The sequence below is a fragment of the Narcine bancroftii genome, chromosome 7 (assembly GCF_036971445.1).
Source record: "Narcine bancroftii isolate sNarBan1 chromosome 7, sNarBan1.hap1, whole genome shotgun sequence".
In the NCBI taxonomy this organism is placed as follows: Eukaryota; Metazoa; Chordata; class Chondrichthyes; order Torpediniformes; family Narcinidae; genus Narcine; species Narcine bancroftii.
Window position 1 is genome coordinate 171,774,924 of NC_091475.1, and position 27,427 is coordinate 171,802,350.

General features: G+C 39.5%; 1 protein-coding gene across 3 annotated transcripts in view; it reads right to left on the reverse strand.

Moving 5' to 3' along the window:
* LOC138739383 (radixin) overlaps positions 1 to 27,427 on the reverse strand; it is a 139,208-nt gene that overhangs the window by 34,827 nt on the left and 76,954 nt on the right. For all 3 annotated transcript variants that reach the window (XM_069891318.1, XM_069891317.1, XM_069891319.1), the window contains exons 5-6: positions 12,609 to 12,883; positions 5,755 to 5,838 (exon numbers count right to left, since the gene is read on the reverse strand). In XM_069891318.1, the coding sequence (XP_069747419.1) occupies positions 5,755 to 5,838; positions 12,609 to 12,883 (359 nt within the window). The remainder of the gene's footprint in view (positions 1 to 5,754; positions 5,839 to 12,608; positions 12,884 to 27,427) is intronic.

The window sequence follows — 27,427 nt, forward strand, 5'->3', positions numbered from 1 at the left end:
TCAATTAGGTAGTGGTTTTCAAACTTTTTCTTTCCAGCCACATACCACCTTAAACAATCCCTTGTAATGGCAGAGGGAATACTTAAAGTGGTATGTGAGTGGAAAGAAAATAGGTTGAGAACCACTGCTTTAAAATAAGCTTAAAATAAAAGGCGCAATTGTTTCTAGAAAGCATGCAGCACTAGCTTGCATACAAACTCATGTTTAGGCTAGAGATGGACTATTTTCTCAATTGATTTTACATTTAGAATACAAATTAACTAAACATTGCTACCTATTATGGAAAAATGTTGTGATTCACCAAGAGAATGCCTATAGGACAAGTTAAGTAGGTATTTAATAAAGAATGGGTTTACAAACACAAAACAGGAGGTGGTGGCCCCTCAGCCCCTTCAGCCTGTCCAGACATTGAACATGATTATGGCTAATTTACACTGGCCTCAATTCCTCACCTGTGCTAGTTTCTCATAATATTCAATTGCTCTATTTTTCAAATATTTATCGCAAACTTAAATACATCTACTGATCTGACCTCCCTTACTTTCAGGAAGCGAGTTCCACAGATATATGGTTAACCCTCAAGAAATTTTTATAAACTTCAGTTCTAAATGACCAGCCTCTTATTTTGTAGCTATATTCCCTTATTCATGGCTTTCCCAAGAGGCAAGGCCAAATTAAACTGCAAGTTAATGCCATTTTCTTGTTTTAGTTACTTGCTTCATCCCAAGTCACCTGCTTTCCATAGTCCCCTTTCTATTTAGGGAAGTAATTAATTTTACCACGTCTCACATTTTCTCCAGCAGTTTGTGTCGCAGTGCATTTGTTCACTGAAGCGGACACCAAATTTCCTAGCTTTTTTTCTGAACTCCCAAAATTCTTTTCATTTGCCAACTAAATAAACTATTTCCTTTATTTTTCTATTTATTCAAATAGTGATCAACATAGCTGGATTATTAATATTGTTTGAAGCCTGTTGTATTGGGTTCAAACACGCTTGTAATAAAAACTACTTTGAGCCCAGAGTTGCATTCATAACTTGCTTCATTTTAACATACCCTTGGTGAATATCTACATGCACAGGCATTGCCCGCTGCTCCCGAGCCTGCCAGACGCACAACTCTCCTGGATGCAGAAGTCCCGGCCAGTGACGTCATTGACCCACTCGATGTCCTCCCGATAGCGTTACACCACATCCCCCTTACTTTGCGGTCAAAGCCTCCTTTATCTGTGGCTTCGCCCACTACAGTTACCTTATGCATTCAGGTACAAATACAAATAAAACATTTACAATACACAAATCCTTCTTGACTCTGGGTGTTTTACAGTCTCTATAGATTCAATCTCTGCAGTCTCTTTACTTCTCGACCTGACTTTGTTCTTATTATGCCAGGCAAAATCTGTGTTTCAGTCGGCAGAGACTCTAGACTTGCCTTTGCAGGAGAGTCCATTTCTGGCTGGTGCTCTTGTCGCTTTTCATGTTGAGACTCTGATAAGGTCATGAGATGTTGGCGATTCCGTCTCAGTGTCCCTTGTGGTCCACTAATTATGTAAGACCGTGGGCTGTGGTGCACAAAAGTTACCGTACCTTGCTGTCTTACATCAGTACCATTTTTTTCAGGTCGTTTGTTCTGTGTCAATTGTTATACCACTTCACATCTCTACACTTCTTCTCCATCTCCTTGTTCTGGAGTTGTATCAGGTCTAGAGTTACAGCTACAACCTCTCTGGAAGGTTCAGTAAAGTCATGTGAGGGCAACGTCCCATTAGCAACTGGGCTGGGCTATAGCTGTTGTGCAGCAGTGTGGCTCTGTACCCCAATAGTGCACGGTAAGGGTCTTTTGCCTCCGTGAGCAGGTTCTTCACTGTTTGTACTGCTCGCTCTGCTTCACTATTGCTTTGTGGATACTTAGGGGTATGTTACATGCTCAAACCCGTAATCTGCTGCAAAGGCTTTGTCCAGAGAATTGTGGGCCATTGTTGCTTACTAATGTCTCTGGAATGCCCAGCAAATATTGATTTTAAGTGAACAGTTACATCGGTAGCTCGTGTCGGGCTATTTCTATAAATCTCGAGAAATAGTCCACCACTAATAACTATGCGTTCTCTCCAAGTGCGAAAGTCTGCGCCAAGTTTTTGCCATGGCCAGTCAGGGAATTTATTCGGCATCAGCGGATTTCTTACGTTTGTCCTTTCTTGGATGCACTCTCTGCACCTAAAGAAAATCTCACTTATTTGACTAGTGGCCACCACGCTGCTTGACTGGCACATTCCCGGCACTTTACAACCCCCTAGTGGCCATCGTGTATTTTCTCAAGTACCTCATTTCGCATGTTAGCCGGAATAACCAATCTCGAACAAAGCAGGAGTAGTCCATTGTGCACCTCAGAATGGCCCTCTCTTGCCAGTAGTGTTTGACTGATCCTTGTAACTGGTTTCTGTCTGGCCATCCTTCAATGCAGTATTTAATGACCTGCGTGCACACACTGTGCACATAGTTGCTCTCAGAGCTCTGTCAGGTATCTGTCGCTTGTTGGAAGGTTTTCCATTAGTGACTCTACATAAAATATTGGTGTCCTCCGTGAAGTCTTTGTCAGTACTCGTGGTTCCGGCTTGTAGTGGGGAGTGAGAGAGTGTATCCTCAGTTGAGGTTCTTCCCAGGTGTGTGTGAGATCGTGTAGGAGTATCTCATCCGCCTCATCCTGAACCTCTGTATCCGTGGCGGCAGCAAATCCAGCACTTGCCCACCTAGCAGATTCACAAGTAGTTTGTGGTCCATCTCCAATTCAAACTGTGGTCCCAAAATGAAACCGTTGAATCTCTCCCAAGCCCAAGTCCCTTTTTCCAGCTGCACGTACCGTTGCTCTCTTTCTGTTAGTGATCTGGGAGAATAAACAACTGGTGACCAATTGTCTCCCTCCTTTTGTAGTAAAACTGCTCCCAGTCCACATCATGAAGCATCAGCTGATATTTTCAGTTGCCTATTTTGGATCATACAACTGAAGTACCGGTGTGGATGATATCTCTCATTTGAGGTTACTAAATGTTCTCTGTTGCTCATGTCCCCAGCTTCAGCTTCACTAGTTTTTCTTGGATAACAGGTCTCTCAATGGTTTGTCCTTTTCAGCCAGGTTTGGTATGAACTTACCTAGTTGGTTCATCAAACCGAGGAAACTTCTGAGTTTACTAATGTTTGTCAGCTCCTTCATGTCCTGTACATATCTTGTCTTGTGTGGGTCTGGTCTCATGCTGTTGGCTGAGATGATGCACCCCAGAAATTTCACCTGCCTCCTTTCAAACTCACATTCGCCATGTTGAAAGTGACCCCTGCTTTTTCTGCTCATTCTAGGATTGCATAGACCCTCGCATCATGTTGGTCCTTCATGGTCCCCCAAATGAGGATATCGTCCATGTGGCAGACAACTCCTTCCAAGCCTGCGATAACCTCGGTCACAATTCTGTTCTGGAAGTGTTCAGGGGCAGAGGAGATACCAAAGGGTAGGCAGTTGAAATAGTGGCATGATAAATGTCATGTAGAGAGCTGATTCTTTGGACAAAGGAATTTGCTAAAATACCATGTTCACATCCAACTTAGTAAAATATTGTGCACCAGTGAGCATGCCTCGGGTTTGATCCACAAAAGGAAATATAAACTTTCTCTGCACATTGATTCAATCAAGGGTGTCAAGTCCACACAAATGTGAACATCTTCTTTATTCTTTTTCAGTGCTACCACCATGCCGCATCACCACTCTGTAGGCTCCTCTATGTGACTGATAACTCCAAGCTTCTCCATTCTTCCAAATTCTCTCTTCACTTTGCCCTGAGCAGCAATGGGACCCTTTCAGGTACTTTCAGTGAAAATGGTTTTGCATCAGGCTTGAGTTTAACAGCTTCTGTAGTAGCCCAAGTCCATTGCAAAATTTGAGGTATGCCTTCCTGACTGTCTCTTGGTCTAGGGCATCCACTCTGGCCACTAGTTTGAGTTTCACCAAAGTTGGTCTGCTCAACAGCACCACTTGTAAGTCTCTCACCACAAACACTTCTTCTGTGGTGCTCCTCTCTCTGTATGAGAGCATTTCTTTTGCCGATCCCAGGACCATCAATTTCACTTCCCCTGGATCGTAGAGTGGTTTCTGTGCTTTTCCTAGCTTGCTGTCTCTGGATATAATTCTTTTGAATACTTGCTCATGAATGGCTGTAACATTGGTCCTGTGTCAATTTTGAAGGTCACCATGTTAATGTTGTCCATCCAGGGTTCCTCGCCAGATGCTATTTCCACTACCTCATTCACCATGTGGGTTGACCTACAGACTTATCCATAGTGTCCTCATTTGCCGCAGTTGTGGCATTCTGCACTCCTGGCTGGGCATTGAAATGCTAAGTGGAACGGTAGTTTTCCACACTTGGGGCATATCTTGCACTCTACTTTGCTCTATGTTATCGTCTTAATTTTTTGCTTCCTGGCATTTGCCCTTTGCCACTAAATTTCTTCCTCTCTGAAGTTGCACCACATCTACTGCCAGTTTGCTTACACACATTTCTTTCAAGTCGGTTTGCTGCTGCTTTATCACCTCTGACTGTCGAGCCATTGTGACTGCTTTCATAGGGTGAGGTCTTTGTCGAGTTGCATCTTCTCTGACAGAGATGAATCTCTTAGACCCACTACTAACCTGTCCCTTAAAAGTTCGGCATGCAGATCCCCACGTTCAAAATTCTCTGCCAATGCGTACAAGGCTGTCATAAACGCGCCTACTGTTTCTGCAGGCTGCTGCACTCTTGTTTAATTTCGCCTGTTCGTAAATTACATTCTTCTTAGGCATGAAATAATAATTGAACCCTCTCCGTCCTGCATCGTACTGTTGCCGCTACATGCCCGTTAAGTCTAGGGCCTGTAGTACATTATCAGCCTTATCCCCCATGCAATATACCAGTGTATTCACCTAGTTAGCTTCAGAGGAATTATTTAAATTACTTGCCAGTCTGAAGTGCTCAAATCTTCTTATCCACTTCTCCCACTCTTGTGGCTTTGAGAGGTCAAAGGGTTCTGGAGGTTTCATCATGAAAGTCGCCATTGGAGCTGCTGCCGCTCCTAATCAGTGTGCCTTCACTTGTTCAGGCCGGTTCTCCATCTTAGCTCGTTTCTTTCACTTTTTCTCTTTCGCAGCCCATCCTCCTTTCTGTGACTCAAAGGTACACTTCTGACATCATGGCGTGTTGGGTTCAAACACGCTTGTAATAAAAACTGCCTTGAGCCCGGAGTTGTGTTCATAACTTACTTTATTTTAACATACCCTTGGTGAGCATCGCTCTCTGCTCCTGAGCCTACCAGACGCACAACTCTCCAGGATGCAGAAGTCCTGCCCCATGATATCATCGGCCTGCTTGCTATTCCGCCAATAGTGTTACACTACAAAGACAATATCATGGGCCATCTTATAAACACAATGTATGCATCTCTTTGACATGGAAAGTGTAGATATAGGTGATGAAGCTACATTCAGTTGATCATCTTATGTTAGCTAAGCATTCACCTGGTATGCATATGGATTATATGTTAAGTCTTCACAATATGAATCAATCACCCATATTCTAATTAACAACATATTAATGAAAAGCAAGAAGAAAGTTTATAATTCTCCAAAAAGGGCATACTGAAGATGCATTGAGCGGGAATTTCATAGCAGGAACACACCTAATTCTTTAAGGTATCTCAGGATATGAATGGGAATATAAAATGTATTCAAGAAGCGTTACCTCAGCATTCCTCGATGTTCTTCATGCCATGTCTGTATTCTATCTTCCCACTGTTCTTTTGTTAACTTATGCTGTTCCAGGACACTAAGAATGTAGTACATACATGAAATGCATCAAAACTACTTTAGAAATAAAGTTTTAAAATGTCATTCATTAATATATTAATGGTGCATCCAAAATCTTCTGACACTTCAGGCATTAAAGCAAGTAATATTAATTCCACATATTAAAACAGCCTCAAAAAGTATAAGCTTGATCTGTGTTAGAGTATAATACTTATCACCTGTTTAACTGCCAGAAAGCAATATCTAAAAAAAAACTCCAACCAAGTTGCAAAGTTCATAGCTGCAAGAGCTTCAAATCTAGAAACGTAACTATTTTTTAGAACAACCAGATCAAGGAAATTGGGAACTTTTATCAAAATGTTGAACATGAAAATATCCTGAAAGAAACTGGGAATAATAACACATTAAGCAGTTAAAGACATTACAGTACTTTCAAGCAAAGGTTGAAAGTTTTATGACCCATCATTTGGAATGAGTTTTTTTTAAAATGTTCAAGAACTTTTATTAAGTCAGACTCTCAGGTTCACATGACACAACTTCACAGCCAACTACGCATCTACAAGTCAAGTTCATATTTTACCAATGCAAGCAGGGCACAGATTGGCAAGTATTCTTCATCGAAAAATTGATCATTTTGTGAAGCTCAGGAGGGGGTGTTGCAAAAGCGAGTTTAAAACATGAAAGTGTGAGGAGAAAAATTTGCAATCTTTCAGCATCATCCATTCCTTACTTTATGCTACAATGCAGGCCACCAAAACAAATCAATTACAAATTAGAGTTTTATTTCTTCTGCTCAGATAGTACATTTACCCAAGTCAGAAAACTAGGAGTTCAATGCTCATTTCATACCAGAATTTAAGCAAACAGTGTAGAACCTGGAAAGCAGAGGTCATTTTCCAGATAAAATGCTAAATCAAGTCCCCTACTTAGGGAGATTTCTATTCATTCAAAAGTAGAAATGTTCTGCGGTCCTTAGGCACAAGGATTCTGAGTTCTCAGTACCAGCCTCATGCTCCCTATCTACTTTCAGCACTTATGCACTGGAAATTGTCAAGGGTGCTGCCCTTTTCCATGCAATCTTCAGCAAACAAATCAGTGACAACTTGGCATCATCTCTGAAGGTAACAATTAAAGCTGGGTAATGAATCAACAACTTGGCTGAACACTTTCCCATTAGTCCTGCAGATTTGTTCCATTCCAGCATAGTCCTAGCTAACACCCATAATACCTCACAAAATTCCAAACCACAATGATTATACCCAATTAGCCAAACAAAAAAGCCAAAATTTAAAAGGATAAGCATTGTTGACATCTCCCCTTCTCCCCAGAATCACTGCCAAAATGGAGGTAATCAAACCTTTTACCTAATCCACTATCATTCTCCACAAAACTTTCACCACTTGTTTTAAGGGTGATATTGTAGTTCAGATGTTTTACACCATCATCTATTCCAGCTATTAAACAACATCAGTCCAGCAAATGCCTTCTTAAATTTAGTGCTCACTATGTGCCACTCCAAGCCTTTGCATTTATAAAACATCTGAACTGATAGAATGATGCAGAATCACCAACGTTTTAAACAATAATTGGCAGTTTCATCACAGCAGAGAGTTAGGTGATCTCTGGTGCAGTAAATATATGTCTTTCCAACAGGCCAGTTAATGAAAAGTCCAAGATGCTTGGAAAGGAAAAAAAAAAGGAAAAATGTAATGATAACACGATATTCATCTTGTCAATGAATTGGTGCCCTAAATCGCAAGGATAATGGTAAAAGATGCCAACCTTTGTTTTTGACCGTATTGACACCTGCCAAAAAAAAGAGCTTTTTGAAAGAATTTCAAAATTGATCTTTTGTTAACAAGAGATTAATTTATAATTGAAATACAAATGATTCAATGTTAAAACAGAAAAAAAATGACATTCAAGATATATGCAGACGAATATGCACAAAATGCCCGAGTATTGCACAAGGTAAATACTTCTGCTCGATGTGGCACAAATAAAATAAATACACGTCCAGTTAATGTGGTTCGTATTTGTTGAGAATGGAATGTTGATACATCATCAACAAACATACTAATCTTATATTCCTCTTTATTAACTTTAATTCCTTTAATAATCTTGTCTTATTAATTGTGCTAATGGTTCAATTGCCAAAAAAATTAATGCCAGAGGCAAAGGACAATCTAGTTAACGAAAAAGGAGAAATTTGTCCATTAGTGACTACCCTAGCCAAAGGATTTCCATATAAAGCCTTAATCCAATTAATAAATATTGATCCAAATTTAAATTTTTCTAAAACTTTAAATAAATAATTCCATTCTAATCTATCAAAAGCTTTTTTAGCATCTAGTGATAAAATTAAGGCTGAATCTGACTTCTTCTGAGAAACATGAATTAAACTAATTAATTTAGCAATATTATCAGCTGAGTATCTCTTTTTAATAAATCTAGACTGATCTGAATGAACTAATTTTGGTAAGTATACATTTAATCTATTCGCTAAAACTTTATCTACAATCTTATAATCGATATTTAATATGTCTGTAAGACACTGGTTTTAATAAATCTGTCTTTCTTAGGTATTACTGTTATTATAGCATTTGAAAAAGATTCTGGTAATGAACAAGTTTGGGTTGCTTGTTTTTATACTGTCAGTAATAAAGGTGTTAATAAATCTTTAAACTCTTTATAAAATTCACCTATTCCCAATTTGCATAGTATTTAAGGCCTTAATAACTTCTTTCAACTTAAATGGAGAATCTAAATCTTTACGAGCTTGACAATTTAAAGATGGAAGTTGAAGCTTATGCAAGAATGCATTAATTTTCCCTTCATCATCTGTTGACTGAGATGTATATGACTTAGTACAATACTTTTTAAAAGAATCATTTATGTCTTGCAGTTTATAAGTAATTTTTGAATTCTTTTTCACAGAATTAATAGTTCTTGATACTTGTACTACTTTAAATTGCCAAGCTAATACTTTCTGCACTCTTTCTCATAATATTTGTTTAGTTCTTCCAATTAAATTATAATGCATTTTCTTATTTATTAATTCCAGCCTCTTTTTCTTAGACAAATGATTTTGTAAATTTTTTTCCAAGATTGCCATTTCTTTCTAATTTATCGACCTCTTTAAGATAACCTTTCTTAATCTTAATTGAATAGCTTATTATTTGACCTCTGAAATAAGCTTTTAGTGCATCCCACAAATTTATCATCAACTGAATTAGTATTTATATCTAAATATATTTGTTTTTTGGTTTCTCATAAAATTACAAAATTCAATATTTTTTTTAAAATAGTGAAAAATTAAATATTCTTCTACAAATTGAATAAATTTTGTCAGAGCTTAAGTATGACATCAATGACGGTGAATGATCCGATACAATTCTAGGTTTATGTTGTACATATTCAATTCTTCCTTGAAAATTAGCTCAAATTAAAAAGAAATCTATTCTAGAATAAGAGTCAAATCGATAGGAATAATATCTTTCCTTTGGATTCAATTTATGTTTACTGATGATGTATTAAATCTCTATAACAGATCCTGAAAATTCATTATCTTCTTTATACAAGAAATCACTGTACATTTGGAAAGTAGTGGTACCATTGGATGGAGTCAGCACGGTTTTGTGAAGAGACCATGTCTGACGAATCTAATAGAGTTTTTTTAAGGATATAACCAGTAGAGTGGATAGGGGGAATCAGTGGATACGGTATACCTGGACTTTAGTAAGGCATTTGATAAGGGTCTGCACAGAAGAGTAGTGTACAAACTTGAAAAGTACGGTATAGGAGGTATGGTATTAAGGTGGATTGAGAATTGGTTGATGACAGGAAACAAAGAGTAGAAATAAATGGGTTCTTTTCAGAATGGCAGCCAGTGACTAGTGGGGTACCGCAGGGCTCTGTGCTGGGGCCACAGTTGTTTACAATATATATCAATGACTTAGATATGGGGATAGCAATATCACAAAATTTGCAGACAACATGAAGTTAGGTAGCGGGGTTAGCTATGTAGAGGATGCAAGGAGGGTGCAGAGTAATTTGGGCAAGTTAGGCGAGTGGACCAAGATGAGGCAGATGCAATATAATGTGGATAAATGTGAGGTTATCCACTTTGGAGGTAAGAACAGGACAGAGGACTATTATCTAAATGGTATCTGTTTAGGAAAAGGGGAGATGCAGAGAGACTTGGGTGTTGCTGTGCATCAGTTGTTGAAAGTGGGCGTGCAGGAGCAGCAAGCGGTGAGGAAGGCAAATGGTATGTTGGCGTTCATAGCGAGAGGATTTGAGTATAGGAGTTTTGAGATCCTGCTGCAGCTGTACAGGGCCTTGGTGAGATGACTCCTGGAGCACTGCATGCAGTTTTGGTCGCCTTATCTGAGAAAGGACATCCTCGCCATGGAGGGGGTGCAGAGAAGGTTCGTTCACTAGACTGATACCAGAGATGGAAGGATTTGCATATGAAGAAAGGTTGGATAGACTAGGCTTGTATTCTCTAGAATTTAGAAGATTGAGGGGGGATCTTATAGAAACATATACAATTCTTAAGGGTTTAGACAGACTAGATTCAGGAAGGTTGTTTCCAATGCTGGGAAAAACTAGAACCAGGGGTCAAAGTTTAAGGATAAGGGGGAAGTTTTTTAGGACTGAGATGAGGAAAAATTTCTTTTCCCAGAGAGTGTTAAATGTGTGGAATTCTTTGCCACAGGAAGTAGTTGAGGCCAGTTCCTTGTCAATATTTAAGAGTAGGTTAGATTTGGCTCTTGTGGGTAAGGGGATCAGGGGATATGGGGAGAAGGCAGGAACCGGGTACTGATTAGTCATGATCATATTGAATGGCGGTGTAGGCTTAAAGGACAAATGGCCTACTCCTGCATCTATTTTCTATGTTTTTTTAAAATGAGAAAATATCTGGTTATAAAATTAATTGGGACAAAAGTGAGGTTATGCTGTTAGTTGAGGGTGATTATGATCGATGTAAACAAATTTAAATGGACACCAAGTCTGATTAAATATTTAGGAATTAAGATTGATAAAAATTTAGACAGTTTGTAAAATTAAAGACTAATTAAATATGTGAAATAATTTACCTATAACTTTAATAAGTAGAATGAACTGTATTAAAATAAATATCTTTCCAAGGATCCAAAATCCTTTTCAGTCTATTCCCTGTCAAGTACCTCAAAAAACTTTTAAATAACTTAATTGCTAGAAAATTTTTATGGAAAGGAAAATGGCTAGAGTATCCTTGGAAATTTGAATTAGGTGGCTTACAACTTCCACATTTTCAGAATTATTATAAAGCTTCACAATTGAAATTTATTAGTGGAGTGTTTGATTTAAATTAATCTTCAGTTTTGGCAAATATAGAGTTAACTAAAATTGATGAACAATGTATGCAAGAATTTATACAAATGGAATTCAAAATTGTTAATTGATAGAGATGCACCGATATTAAAGCATTTAATTGAATTATGGAATAAAATTGATTATGAGATAGGTGGAAAAGGTAAGATTTCATCTAAAACACCTTTATATCAAAATAAGCTTTTTCCTTTTACTGTTAATAATCAGTTTTTGAAGATATGGAATCAATTGGGGATTAAAAATGTTGAAGATTGTTTTGAAGCAGGGAAATTTACATCTTTTAACTGAATGAGGGAAAAATATGAGATCCCTAATAAAACTTTTTTTTGTTATCAATTAAAAACTTTTTTAACTGAAAAGTTAGATTATAGTTTAAAATTACCTGGACAATCTGCTTTAGACTTATTACTTACAAAAGGACATATAAATAAATTTATTTCTGAGATGTATAAATTATTACAAAGTAAAATGTCTGAACCAAATATTAGCCCTCTGAATAAAGTAACAGATCCAAAGACTGGTAATAAAATTCTGTACAAGTCTAAATCAAAACAAAGAACAAAAGCAAGAAAAAACTGTACTGCTTATAAATAAATTCACATGAATGGTGGGGAAACTATCAAAGATACGACAGATTCAATGAATTGCAACATCTCATTACATCTACATCAGAACTCAATGCCATGGTTTCCCCTCTTCCTATGAATCATTTAAAATAATTCCTATGTTGAGAAAACAAATCTCGATTATGTAATTCATCAACAAACTCCATTATCACTGCATCATAGATGGTAGAAAAATTAACTATCTGACATTTTAAATACAATGCAACAAATACTCCAAAGAGTTTCCACTGTAATACTTGCAAGCAATTACCTCAGAATCTACCTTCTCCATCCCAAGCTGTAAGGAGTTTGCTTGTGCTTCTCATGTCTGCAGGAGTTTTCTCTGGTTTCCTCCCACTTTTAAAGACATATGGGGTTAGTAGATTAATTGGACACATGGGCATTTTGGCCAGAAGGGCCTGTTACCATGCTGTATTTCCAAATTAAAAATTAAAATTAACCTGCAAAATGTCAGGATACAACTGGAAGATAATAAACTTGAAAGTTATTAAGTGGGGGAAAAAGACACAATTTACTTCCTCCTTTGCTCTGACATACTGATGCATTGTCTAAACTGGTTTAATTCAGAATCATTCAGATGTATACAGTCAATTTACCTGAATCCACTGGTAGGCTATGGCTTTGGATTCTAAGTGGATATTTCAATACCCAGTAAATTGACATAGCTTTAAAATATTCCATTCATATGAAAATGTTTTGATGTGGATCTAGATACATGTTCATTTTATACATAACAACAGTTAATTAAGACAAAATACACAGTTAGAGCCTCAGTGCTACTTACCGCTGGGGAAGAAGTCGGTCACTGGCCAGATAACCTGATTTATGGACTTCTTTGTTAAAATCTGCATACTTGGCTTGCACAGCATATGAAGCAAGTAGGACTGCAGTTTCTGGTGGACAGTAGATTTCATCATTAAGAATGCCCTCCTTTACTTGCAAGAAGAATAGACGTTGTGTAATTTCTTGGATCAACTCCTCAGACACATCTTCTGGGAAAAATTTTGCCCTAAATTTAAACTGTAGAGGATTCTCTTTTCTTACATCCTGCTGAGTTACCTGGAATGCAAATTGCAAAAGAAATGATTTCCTCAGCTTCAATATTTAGAACCAACAAAAAACAATTTCACACTTCTGTTAAACTTATCCAGAAGACTTCTATGCAACCTCATGCTGTGCTCAGTACACCAACACTATTTACAAACTTGTTGACGATACCATGGTAGTGGGCTGCATAAAAATAGGTGATGAGTCAGCATACAGGAGGGAGATTGAAAATTTGGCTGAATGCTGCACCAACAATAACCTTGCACTCAATCTCACCAAAACCAAGGAGCTGATTGTTGGCTTCAGGAAGGGGAAAAACGAGATGTGTACAATCCAGTGATCATTGAGGGATCAGAGACTGAGAGGATGAGCAAATTTAAGTTCTTGTGAGTCACTATCTTGGAGGATATTTCCTCGCCCTAACACACTAATGGCACCATGAAGAAAATACACCAGCACCTTTATTTCCTCAGGAATTTGCAGAGGCTTGGTATGACACTGGAAATCCTGGCAAATTTCTACAAATGTGTATTAGAAAGTGTGCTGACCGGCTGCATCACAGTCTGGTATGGGAACACCAATACCCTCGAGTGTAAAGCTCTGCTAAAGGTAGTGGACACAGCCCAGGACTTCACAAGCAAAAACTTTCCCACCATCAAGAACATCTGTGAGGAACAGCAGCAATCATCAAGTATCCACACCACCCAGCACACGCTCTGTTCTCACTGCTACCATTAGGAAAGAGGTAAAGGTGACACAAGATTCGCATACCAGGTACAGAAACAGCTGCTACTCCTCCATCATCAAACTCCTCAGCAATAAACTCAGTCAGGGGCTCATTTAAGGACTCTTACTTTTGCACTTTTTTCCCCTCTCTGTATTGCAGTTGTTTATATTTCTTTATTTGTTTACATGTGTATATTATGCAGTTATTTTTTGCATTACCATAAAGTGGTAATTCTGTCTTACTCATAGGGGGAAAAAAAATCAGTTTTGTATGCGATATCATGCATGTCCTCTGACATGGATGCAGAGAAGAGGGAAGACATGAAACTCAGGGCTCCAGAGAGAATGAGGTGAAATAAGTCAAAAATAGCCAGAAAAAAAGATAAAGATGAAATAAAAAGCACCCAAAGAAAGAATAAGCACAAAAGAAATGGGGAAGAAGGAAAATAAACTTGCCCAGAAAAAATTTTCGACCTCATGGACATGAGAAAACTAGGAATGGCAGCCTTGTGGAAAAGAAAATGGCGGAGTCTCTTTGAGGCATCTGCGGGAAGAAAGAATGGACGGCCTACCTGGAGAGTTGAAAGACGGGATGTCCTGGTAGACCCAGGAAAGAGTGCAGGCAGTACTGTGGGAGAAGCAATGACTGCAATCTAAGGTGAGCCCCACGAGCAACGGCAAGAGAAGGCTGGAAGGTAGTGCAGGAAATGGAGGAGGACCCAGGCGGCCTAGGCTCCGCATCATCAGATCGGAGGAGGAACACAAGCAGCACCATGAAAATGGTGCTGCCTGCAACCCACGGGACCCCCCCCCCCCGAGCAGCGGGGGCAACTGCAGGAAGAGGCTGGAGGTGGCAGCATAGGGAGCAGAGGAAGATGTGGGCGCCCTCAGCCCCGCATCAATAGGTCTGAGGGGGAACACAGGCAGTTTGCAATGCAGAGGAAACCCCCCATGAACAGTGGAGCGAGGGTAGGAGAAGGCAGGAAGCAGCAGCAATGTGGGAAGCGTTAGGAAGGTGAAGGAAGGCACAAGTGGCTTTGGCCCTGTGCTAAAAGGTCAGGGAACGAGCTCAGGCAACCCAGATAGAGCCCAATGAGCTTTTGGGGAGGGGAGGTGGAAGGACACACAGCAGCACAAGATGGAGCCAGCCTTGTAACAGAGACGTTGAACAGCGATACAGGAAATGGCTCGGATGGAGGAGACTGGCCAATAAGAAGGTGCTGAGGAGGACAGTGGGGAGAGAGAGGGAATGAGTTTGGAACCCTCCATGAAAGATTTCAGAGAGGTGATGGAGGCAGTGGTGGAGGCCTTAGAAAACAGATAAAAGAAAGCATTAAAAGATTTGGCAGAAGAAATGGGAGGGCCATATGGGAACTGTCTGGAGGGGTGTCAGCATTGGAGGAGAGAGTGGAAAGGGTGGTTGATCGCATAGAAAGATTAGACAATGATGGAGATGTCTGGGTAAAAGACAGGGAAAAAAAATTAGATAAATTAGAAAATATTAGCAGGATAAACAATATAAAAATTGTAGGAGTAAAAGAGGGGATTGAAGGGAAAGACCCCACTACATTTTTCAGGGAGTGGATGCCTGAGATACTGGGAAAGAATAGGGTGGGGGAGGGTCTCCAGATATAAAAAGAGCCTACCAGTTTTTCTTCTCCAAGCCAGGTCTGGGACCTGGAACTTGATAAAACTTCAGAAATATCAAAACAGGGAATAGATTCTGCGAGTGGTGGCTGGAAGTGCCAGAGAGAGGGGTGGTCCAGTAGAATTCGAAGTGGGGGAAGGTCCTCTTTTATCCTGATACAAGCAGGGCACTTATAAGGTGCAGAGTTCGATTCAGTAAAAACCAAAAGAAATTGGCTTTACTCTGCTATATCCAGCGACCCTGAAGGTGAGAAAAGAATTCTTTATAGATGCCAAAGAGGCACTGATATTTACAAAATCCCTGGCTACCACCCAGAAAAATCCCCAAGGGAGAAAATAGGATGGAGAGCTAAAGACATGAGGTGATCTGGCTTTAAATAATGTATATATAGTAGAAATAATGGTTGCTCTTTGCTTATCACGAGGATTAAAGTTTTAAAGAAGAAAATAAGTTGAAAGTTATGGGGTAGTGGAGGAGGAGGCAGGTGTTAGATGAGTGCTTTAGGCACGTTCCAAAATGACGGTGAAGTTGGTGCCTATGTTTTGTACAGGGGCACTGGGAAGGACAGGGGTAGATCATTTGGGGGGGGGGGGGGGGGTAGGGAGAGGAAAGTGAGGGGATTATTTGGGGATATTGTATATATATTTTTTTGAATTGTCTTTTTAGTTTAAGTTTGTCTCAAGCACAGGGATCTGCACCAGAGGTTGGCGGAAGACAAATGGGATGGAAGACAGAAGGAAGGGGAGGGGGCGGGGGTGGAGAAGGATAATAGAAGGGCCCTGCAGTAATGGATAAGACAACTAAATTTGTGTTTTAACATAAATGGGATCAAAGGATTGTGACAGAGTATACAGAGTACATAGATATATTTTTTTGGGAGATAAATTGGGAAAGGTTTGTTAGAGTAGGTTACATACAAACACTTTAAAACAGATCTTATTTGAAATACAAGAGCTCTGCCCTATGCTAGACATATCGGTTACTCAGATGTTTTGCAAGAGCTTTGAAGAGTGCTCAAGTTACTTCACGAATGGATTGTTGTTTACCAAAGGCAACAGATGAAAGAGCATGCCCAGAGACACTGCTGTCTGGAAGAGAGCTTGCTGTTCTAACAGGGTCATGTGGTTTTGCAAGCAGAAAGTGTCAGAGAGAGAGAGATCACTTGACAGTGTTACAGCCAGCATAAGTAGCTGGGTCTAGAACAAGACAAGCTGGCAAACCCGTTTGGAAGACAGCCTGGTCAAAGCCCTTGTGGTTCATGCAAAAGGAGAGGACTGGCTGTCTAATGTTACACTTGGAATAAGGGAAAAAGGAACTCTTGAGGTGAAATGAAAGAAAGAGGTTATCATCTGGAGAACCTTGAAGGGGCAAATTTCGTCAGCAAGACACTGGAGTGGCTGATGGAAGTACATTAGTTGTGAATGTCCTGGAACAACAAATCTCTCTGAAAACCAACAAGAACCTTCCTGAGTGGTAACCATTTACCTTTCAAGCACCAAAACCTGGGGAACTTTATGAATGTTAAATTCTGTGCACAGTATAAGAATTGCCTGCAACCAGTGAACTTGGAGGAATGAGAAGTGAGATTGGATTGTGAACCAAAGAACTTTTCTGAACTTACACACACATTACATACACGTGCGCTTTGAATTAGAAGGGGGTTAAGTAAGTTCGAGATAAGTTAAAGTGTGATTCTATTTTCATGTTTAAAGATAATTAAAATCAACTTTTGTTTAAGTAACCATTTGTCTTGGTGAATACCTATTGCTGCTGGGTTGTGGGGTCCACTGGGCTTATAACAGGATCAATAAAGAAAAAACAAGTCTTGGCAGAAATTTAAAAAGAAAATGCAGACAGACAGTGTTTTTACAGGAGACCCATCTTACAAAGCAAGAGCCTATAAAGCTAAAGAGGGGGTTGGTGGGCCAAGTGGTGACGTCCTCCTTCAATTCCAGTCCCAGGAGAGTGGCTATTCTGATAGGGAAGAATGTTCCAGTGGTGGTTCAGGATGTAGTCGCGGGCCCGGTGGGGAGATTTGTTATGATGCACTGTCAAATATACTCTGAATCCTGGACACTTATGAAATATATATGCCCCAAATTTCGATTATGAAAATTTTATACAATATATATTCTTCAAAGTAACTGAATGGTGTGAGAATGTCTTGATTGGATGGGATTTCAATTTTTATCTGGATCTGGTCATAGGCAAGTTAGTACCAGGGCAGCTAAGTCTACCCTGGCCTTTATGAAAGAACTGAACCTCATAGATGTCTGGAGAAGTCTGAATCCAAAAGGAATTTCTCATTTTACTCAAGACAATGTGATTCTTACATTAGAATTGATTTATTTTTGGCATCAGCCCAAGTGGAAACCAAGTACATGGCTTGCCTATTGTCGTACCACTCACCTTTGATGTTATCCATCATAATGCCAGATAAGCAGGCCTCAGCGAATACATGGCGTCTAAATACGTTGCTGTTGGGAAAATGGGAAGCTTTTTTTTTATATAAAGAGCTCAGATAGAATTATTCTGCAAGACGAACTGCCCCTCTACTGAGGATAACTTTCTAATATGGGACACACTGAAGGCTTATTTAGGGGCCAGATAATTATCTGGGAAGCATCAAAAAGGGGCATATGAAGGAGGTTAATGCTTTACACAAGTAGATAGCTCAACTGGAAAAAGATTATTAAACAGCAGGCACAGAAGAAAAATACAGAAATCTAGTGAATAAAAAGCTAAATATAATACATTACAAACATACAAGACCAAAAAGCTGATTTTAAGATCTAGAGCTGGAGGAAAAGCCCATAAAATCTTGTTCTGGCAGGTGAGAGCGGAAGAGGCCTCAAGAACAATCAATGCGATTCAGACAGGGGAAGGCAAGATCTCATATAAACCAAAATAAATAAATTAAACATTTGGAAGGTTTTATAAGGAATTATATAAATCTTAATCAGGGAGTGATCCTACCAAAATTGATGATTTCTTGCTTTCATTAGATCTACCAAATTTGGATCCGGAGTCGCTGGCTAGGCTGAGGACCACACTAGATTATTATGGGAAGGACTTGGTGTACAGGTAAATCTGGACAAAAGTGAGATTGTGCCTTTGACAAATGGGGATTATAGACAATATCAACAGAGAATGCCATTTAAATAGTCACAAGAAGGCATTAAATATCTGGGGTTAAAAGTCGACAAAGATTTATGTAATTTATACAAATTTAATTATCTCCCTTTGTTCCAGAAGATTGAGGACTCTGACCATAATACCGGTGGGCAGAGTTAACTGTGTCAGAATGAAGGTGATGCTCCAGTAGCTTTTTCAATTGTTACAATTTTGTTGCCCCAGGGTTTTTAAGATGCCCAACAAATGTGTCAGAAGGTTCCTGTGGAATGGAAAAGTGGCTAGAATCTCCATGGAAAAATTGACATGGGATTATAACTTGGGGGGGGGTGGGGGGCGTTTAAATTACCTGATTTCAATATTATTGGGAAGCCCAGGCAAGGTTTAGCTCCCCCGCCCACCCCCTTCCCAGGCACAAACTGGACTACATGCAGTAGGTGAAAAGGTAGCAGGAGAGTTTATATATAAATGAGACACTAAATTAATTTCAAAGAAAATTGCTAACCCCATACTAAAGCATGTACTTCAGATGTGGCAAAGAATAAAGTAATGTATTAGATTGAAGGTGGGGATATCTCCAAAGCACCCTTGACCCAGAACAACCTGATACCCTTGACTCTGGGTAACAAAATCCTGGACACCTGGTGCCAGAAGGGGATCAGGTATATTGAAGATTGTTTCAAACAAAGGCAGCTTATGTCATTCGAGCAGTTGAGGAACAAATACGATTTGTCTAATAGAACATTCTTCTGCTATCTGCAAATAAGATCTTTCTTGAGGGAAAAATTGGGACCATCTATGACCTTACCTAAATATAGTAATGCGAAGATTCTACTTTGACAAGGGAATGTGTATAAATTGATCTCTAAAATGTATTATATATTCCAAAGTGAGGGCCAAAGTCGGGCTTACATAGGTCAAGGGAGAGATGGAAGTTGGACTTAGTTACAACAATCAATGAAGAATGTGACAAGACCTGTGTCTGGACAACGTGGCTGGAGTGGTCAATACCAGATACAGGTTGGTGCAACACAACTTCTTGCACCAGCTGTAACTCTCACCTCAAAAATTACACAAATCAAAGAAAAATTTCAGAAATGTGCTTTAGGAGTGCTGTGGAGGTTGGAACTTTTATCCATTCCACTTGGTTACGTACAAAGGTGAGATCTTTCTGGGAAGACCTGGGGGACATTCTAAAAAAATTACAAAAGTGGATTTTCCACAGAATCCAGAAATAAACCTTCTGGGAGACATTGGGGAGTGAGTTTTAGACTGTCCAAATACTAAATTTTGCTCGTGAAGGTCACCTTGGCAGTAGCCAATAAGTGTATAGCTGTTTCATGGAAGTCCGACTCCCAATTAAATACCACACAATGGAATAAGGAAATCCAGAGTTGCATTCCCCTGGGGAACAAAAAAATCACATACAATCCAAGGAAGAAACATGACACATTCGTTAAGGTGCAGCAACCTTACTTGAAATATATTGGCACTCAGATTGATTAGCCCCCTCCTGCCTTTTCGAAATAGAGGTATGGCAGCAATCCTTCCCAGTAGGGAAATGAATGTGATCAAGGAAGTGGGACATGGTGCAAGCGACATGTTTTTTTTTAAAGTTTTGTTTTGATTTTTTAAAATTGGTTTTTAATATAATTTAAGTTCTTTTTAATTTTTTTTATCCTCTGTTACTTAGCCTTTTGATTGTTTTTTTTCCTAGGTTTCTATAGGGGTCTTTGACCCCACCAGAATTTGTATCGATGTAATTTAATTGACTATATTTTTAGCTGTATGAGGGTGGGGAGGTTGGGGGGGGCGCAAATAAATAAATACTCTGTATGGTACATGAATGATAAAGATTATAATGTTTGAATTTTATGAGTCTATAAAAATAAAAATAATTTAAAAATGAATGTAATCTGACAATAAATCCGAAAGTTTGAGAAGATATACAAAAAGGGCAGCATACTTGGCATAGTGGTTAGTGCAATGCCTTTACAGCACCAGTGATCGGGACTGGAGTTCGAATTCCATGCTGTCTGTATGGAGTTTATACATTCTCCCCATGTCTGTGTGGGTTTCCTCCAGGTGCTCCGATTTCCTCCCACTGTTCAAAACTTACCTGTGTGTAGGCTAATTGGGAAGCACAGACCCGTGGGCTGAAATGGCCTGTTACCATGATGTATATCTAAAATAATTTAAATTTTAAAACACAGTGAATGTCACAAAGTGTTCACACAGGACTAGAATAATAGAAGGTAGAAGACCAGAAACAGACAGAACTATTCAATCATTGCCTGGGGAGGCTTAGCTCTGAAGCTAAATAACTGTGGAGCTTTCCAAAATTCCTCCTTGGTGACATGCAAATAAAACTCACCTGCACAACAAAACCAAGACCACAGCACCAATGCCAAACACGAGAGAGGGTGACACTTGTCGAGAGTAGGGAAATAAGCATTTATGCAAGAGAAAAAGATGCACAATGTGCATTCAAGTCTGGTACTTTATTTCAAAACCAGTCTGAACTTATTAAGAGTCTTATAAGAAATTAACTTGGCAATTTCAATCTAATTCTTAACAAGCAGCTACAAGCAGTCTTTAATTTGGCAATCTGATGGAGGATGATTAGTATGGAAATTGGATATCATACCGATACAACAGATTTCTTAAGTTTGTACAATACATTGTGGTTGTACAGAGAAAAGTTTAGTCTAGATGGACTATATCCAAGTTGAGAATATTTTTGATTTTGATTTGACTTCAGATTTATTGTCAGAGTACATACATGACATCACATACAACCCTGAGATTTCTTTTCTCTGCAGGCACAGCAGAATTACCACTTATTGGTAGTGCAAAAAATAAACTGTACATAGCGTAAACATGTAAACAAATAAAAGAACTGAAAACAGAAAACAAATGCAATCTAACTGGCTGTGCAATACAGAGAGAACAAAAGGAAAATCAATAAAGTGCACAAGCGTCCTTAAATGAGTTTCTGATTGAGTTTGTTGTTGAAGAGTCCAATGGTGAATTCTGGATACTGATCAATTAATATTCAAGATTGAGAGCTTCAAGCTACCCCTTGATGAGGAAAAACAAATATTGAAGATGATTTCTCTGTTACCCACCTTTATTACCCAACCTTTGTCCTTCAAACATGTTAGTTTTTGTCATGCATCAGTATTCCACGAATGTCAAAGACTTCCACCATCCCATATCAACATAATTAAAGATTGTTCTCTTATAACCACTTCCATTCACTATTTAAAAGTGGGAGTTATCAACAAAACAAGTTGAAGTACAAAAGTTTCAACTTTCACATTCATGAAATAAGACCATTTGGACTTGAGAAGAACTAGCAACATTTCTTACAATTACTACGTTTTGCATTTAGTTCAAAGCCAAAAGCCCAGTCTTAAAGCTCCTACAGATGGTAATTTAACACTTTGATATTTTGGGGGAAAAGCTTACGAAAGCTGAATCCAGTGTCTTCCATCTCACATCCCCAAAGATAGGCTTATACACAAAAAAGTCAGTTACAATAAAACAAAAGTAAATTATTGTAATAAATTTTGAAGACACCATAATGAAAATTTTCCAATTTAACATTTAAAGGAAATATAAATAACCCATTTAAAATTAACAGGGTTGTAAAGTCTTACAATAGCTGCATATAAACAAAATTAAAGATAAAATTCACTTCTGGTGAGAAGATTACAAATGGCAATGAATCATGTTTATGAACAATGTTATAACTCAAACAAACCTCAAATTTAAAAAAAAAACTAGATTGGTGCCAAATATGAAAGTGGAATAAAGAAGAGGCTCCAGTTTCAATTAAAAAGATAAATATCTGAGTAAAATTATGAACAGATTAAGAATTTGATCTGCAGAAAAAAATAGGAACTTTGGTGGATATGAAGTAATACTGACTTGGAAGGTTATTAAATCCAAAGGAGGATCAAGATTCCAATTCAAAGAATGCACCTGAAACTCTGGCTTAAAAGTTATATCTGATACTTAATGGTGGCTTTCCATTGTTGGGTAAACTTGTTTTCCAAAAACCTCCGATTTTAATTTATTTTTTAAAGACATAATTTTTTTAATACATACATCACGATAACAGGCGATTTCGGCCTTAAGTCCATGTCACCCTTACACCCCATTAATCAACACCCCCAGTACATTTTGAATGGTGGGAGGAAACCAGAGCCCCCAACAAAACCCATGCAGAGATGGGGAGAACATACAAGCTCCTTACAGACAGCACAGTATTAAAACCCAGTCTGGACCCGATCACTAGTGTTGTAAAGGCTAACTGCTACACCAACCATGATTTTACATGACTTCCAACCCAGCCTTTGTGATACAATTCAATTCAGAGTTCAACAGCATGGGAAAAAGGACCTTCAGACTCACTTGTCCATGCTAGTCCCATTTGCTGGGACTCAGCCCATATCCTTCTAAACCAGCCCCCTTAGGACTCTTCTCAAAGTTTGCGGGCCACCTTCCCTGTGAAGCAGCCAAGTTTTGTTGGTTTCTTTCGACTTTACCCTCTTTTCCCAATCGGGAGACTATGACTGTTTTAGAGGATATACTATATTCAAAATTCCCTCCAAAAGGTGTGATATCTAAATTATATAATATAATTACAAAAATAAATTCTGGGACTTTTGGAAAGTTTAAAAATGATTGGGAAAGAGAACTCAACCTTCATATTTCCAATGAAAATTGGAATAAAATTCTGTGACTGGTAAACTCTTCTTCTCTATGTGCAAAACATCACTGATACAGTTTAAAGTTGTTCATAGAGCTCATATGTCTAAAGATAAACTCCATCGCTTTTATTTTCTTATCGATCCTATATGTGATAAATGTCAATTGGAAATAGCTTCCCTTACACATATGTTTTGGTCCTGTCCCTCTTTACAGAATTATTGGAAGGAAATTTTTTCCATTATATCTACCGTTTTGAATATTGATTTACAACCACATCCCATTACTGCAATTTTTGGATTACCTATGATAGATTTGACTTATTTATCTCTTCCTGCGGATCGTATGATTGCTTTTCTTACACTAATGGCTAGAAGATCTATACTATTGAATTGGAAAGAGGTTAATCCTCCCACTGTTTTCCAATGGTTTACCCAAACTATACTATGTTTAAATTTAGAGAAAATTAGAAACTCTGTCTATAAATCCCCTTCTAAGTTTGAGTTAACCTGGCAACCATTTATTCAATATTTTCATTTGTGGTGAGTTGATCTGGCTCTGTTTTCTTTTTATGATTATGTATGATAATTGGGCTGTTAGATGAGATCGGAGTGATCGGCGTGGTTTAGCTATATCGGTAGGTTTTTTTTTAAAGTTTTTAATTCAGATTTGTTTTTTCTTCCTTTTTGGGGTTTTTTTTTTCTCTTTTTTTTATATATCTTTATTAATTATATCATTTTTTTAGAGATAGTTCATACTCTAAACTGATCTAAATTTTTTTTTATGATATATTTTTATTCTGCAATATTATTGTTTAATATCTCTGTATTAATTCGTTATTTACTATGTATTTTTCATATCTCTTTGAACTGTATGTGTTTATAAATTATAATAATAATAAGATTGGAAAAAAAAGTTTTGTTGGTTTCTTCCATACTTCTCTACCAACTACATAAAAAAACAAAAAATAATTTATGATTTCAGTCCATGGCCCCCTTTACATTTGCTTTGGCCCCTATTGAGAATGGCTCCTCCAAATTTTTCCTAACCATGTCTAAATGCTTTTTGAACTTAACTGTTTTTACCACGTGTGGCAACTCATTCCATATAGCCATCATTCTGTATGAAGAAGATGCCCCTCTGGTCACATTTAAATATTTTCCACATCGCCCCAGATATACGGCCTCCAGTTTTAGATTCACTAAGCGTGGGGGGGGAAAGGCTACAACTATTTACCTATCAATGCCCCTCAAAAGTATATAAACCTCTAAAAAAAAAAGTACCCTTAGCTTCTTTTGCTCCAAGGTGAAAGGTCTCAGCCTATCCTTATAATTCAAGCCTACCACCCCAGCAATATTAATTCACCCGATTCTAAGAAGAATGTTAAAAAAAATCACTAAAAATAGATTCCAAAATAGAAAGCGTTTAGCAAAAAACAATAGGCAGCAGAGTTAGCGCAGCGATTAGTGCAACCCTCTTACAATGCCAGCGACTCAGGTTTGAATCTGACACTGGCTGTAAGGGGTTTGCACATTCTTCCCATGTCTGCGTGGGCTCTCCCTGGATATGCTGGCTTCCTTCCACCTTTCAAAACATACAGGGGTTGTAGATTGATTGGTATATTGGGAAGCATGTGTTCATGGACTGGGAGGGCCTGTTGCCATGCTGTATGGCTAATTTAATTTAAACATTTAAGGATTACCTTTTGAACTTGCACTCTCCATCTACCTAGATAAGGTAGGACCAAAAGGTAGAGCTCATGGTATCCTTGGAAAGTTGGCTCAGCTGATGGAAGCAGAGGGTGGTAGTGGACTCAATTTCTAAATGGAAGTCTGTGACCAGTAATGTAGTACATAGATTAGTATTAGGACCTTTGATGTTAATGGCTTGGATGCAAAAGTAGCAAATACAATTAATTACATTTTCAAATGACACATAATTGGTGTTGTAGATAGCAAGAAGAGTTGTCTAAAGCATGATCTAGATCAGCTGGAAAGTCAGACACTGGTTGATGGAATTTAATTCCAATAATTGCAAGGTGATCAGTCTTGGGATGATAAGCAATTTCATTTACACAGGAATGATAGGGCCCCCAATGGAATATTAAATTTAAATTTAGACATACAGTGCAGTAACAAAGCCCTTTCAGCCCATGAGCCTGTGCCGCCAAATTACACCCAATTATACAATCCTGGCACATTTTGAAAGGTGGAAGAAAACCAAAGTACCCAGAGGAAACTGACGCAGACACAGGGAGAACGTACAAACTCCTTACAGGCAGCATCGGATTCAAACACCAGTCAAACCCCAGCTGCTGGCACTGTAACAGCATTGCGCTAATTGTACCACCTCAAGCTGAATGCTGATGAGCAGGGGGTCCTTGGGAACACAAGTGGAGTAGATAATGAAGGCGGCTGCAGAACTGAATATAGTAACTGGGACATCATGTTACAACTTTATTGAGCTTTAATTAGGCTACACATGACGTTTTATCTACAATTTGGATTGCCAAACTACAGGAGTGTAGCCGCGCGCCACTCGAAGAAAGACACACACTGTCTTTATTGAGATTGAGGCCCAGCTTTTATACAGTTGACGTTCCTGCCGTTTGCCCCATCAACTGACATCACTGCCTGTGTAACAATAGCGGGTTTCCCACATGCGGGCCCCCTTCTTGCATTACAATGCCTTCTTCCCTGCACGCTACCCCCAAGATGTCAGCTATGCAGCGGGGGGCAGTGCCATATGCTGCGCTGCCTTAGCCATACGACGACTGGTTCGCTAGCTGGTGCCAGTGCCGCTGCGCAGTATGCTGGCTTGTGGTTGCACTCGTCACCCAGAACACCGGCCTAATTGCCATGGCGGCGTACTGCTACGTGACCCCCCCAGAACTGGTGGTTTGGTCTTTGATGCCTGAAGGCAATGTCTCTGTCATCTCTGGCAGTCAGCCTCTCTTGCATGGTATTGATATCTCAATGGGGCGTGATGGGTCCAGGTGTGCCAGCTTCAACCTGTCCATAGTGAAGACCTCAGTCTTGCTTCCGACCTCCAATTCAAATGTTGCATCATTGTTTTGTACGACCCAGAATGGACCTTCATATGGCCTATGTAGCAGTGGACAGTGTGGACCCTTGTGGATGAAAACATAGTCCTGCAGGTCTTTGGGAATATTGGTTCTCACTTGTCTGTACCTGGTAGGTGGAGTCGGGGCAAGGTTGCCAATTCGTTCTCGTAGCCTGCAGAGAAGTGCTGCTGTGTCATCTGGTTGCTCGTCTGGGTTGGAACAAATTTCTCAGGGACCACCAGTGGAGCTCCGTACTCGAGTTCTGCAGAAGAGGTGTTGAGGTCCTTCTTGGGCACAGTGTGGATCCCCAGCAGTGCCCATGGTAGCTCAACCATCCAGTTGAGTCCTTGCAGTCAGGCCATGAGTACAAACGCGAGGTGTCTGTGGAAGTGCTCCACCAACCCATTCAATTGTGGATGATAGGCTGTAGTGTGGTGTAGCTGAGTGCCCCACAGACTCGTGAGGTTGGACCAGAGGCTGGAGGTGAATTGGGTCCCTCTGTCCGATGTGATGTGGGATGGTATGCTGAACTGAGCTACCCAGGAGGTCGTGGAGGTGTCTACCATCGGGACTGCTTCTGGCCATCTAGTAATGCAGTTGACCATTGTGAACAAGGTAGCTATCCCTACCTTGAGATACCACTGGTAGGGGTCCCACAATGTCCACGAGGATGTGGTCAAACCTTCGCTCTGCAGGCTTGAAGTACTGCGGTGGGATCTTGGTGTGTCACTGCACCTTAGCTGTCTGGCACTGCATGCACACCTTCGCCCACCTGCTGACTTGATTTTGGAGACCATGCCACATATACTTGATGGCCGCCAGCCAGACCATAGTCCTGTTGGATGGGTAAATCAGCCAGTGGATGGAATCAAAAACCTGTCATCTCAAAGCCGCAGGGACGACAGCCCTGACCTGTTCGGTGACCACATCGCACAGGAGGGTGGTGTTACCTGCGCCAACTGGGATGTCCTGCAGTTGCAGTCCTGAAATGACTGTTCTATACTGGGGCATCTCCTTGTTATCTTATTGGGTTTTTGACAGTGTCATGAAATCCCTTCAATAGTGCATGGATGATTTTCCTGGACAGTGCGCCTATCACCACGTTATCTTTGCCCGAGACGTGTGCACATCTGTGATGTACTTGGAGATATATGACAGATGACACTGTTGGCGAGCTGACAAAGGGTGCGAGATTTTGGCCAGGGTGAAGATCAGGGGTTTCTAGTCAGTAAAGGCCGTAAAAGTCCTGCCCTTGAGGAAGTATCAGAAG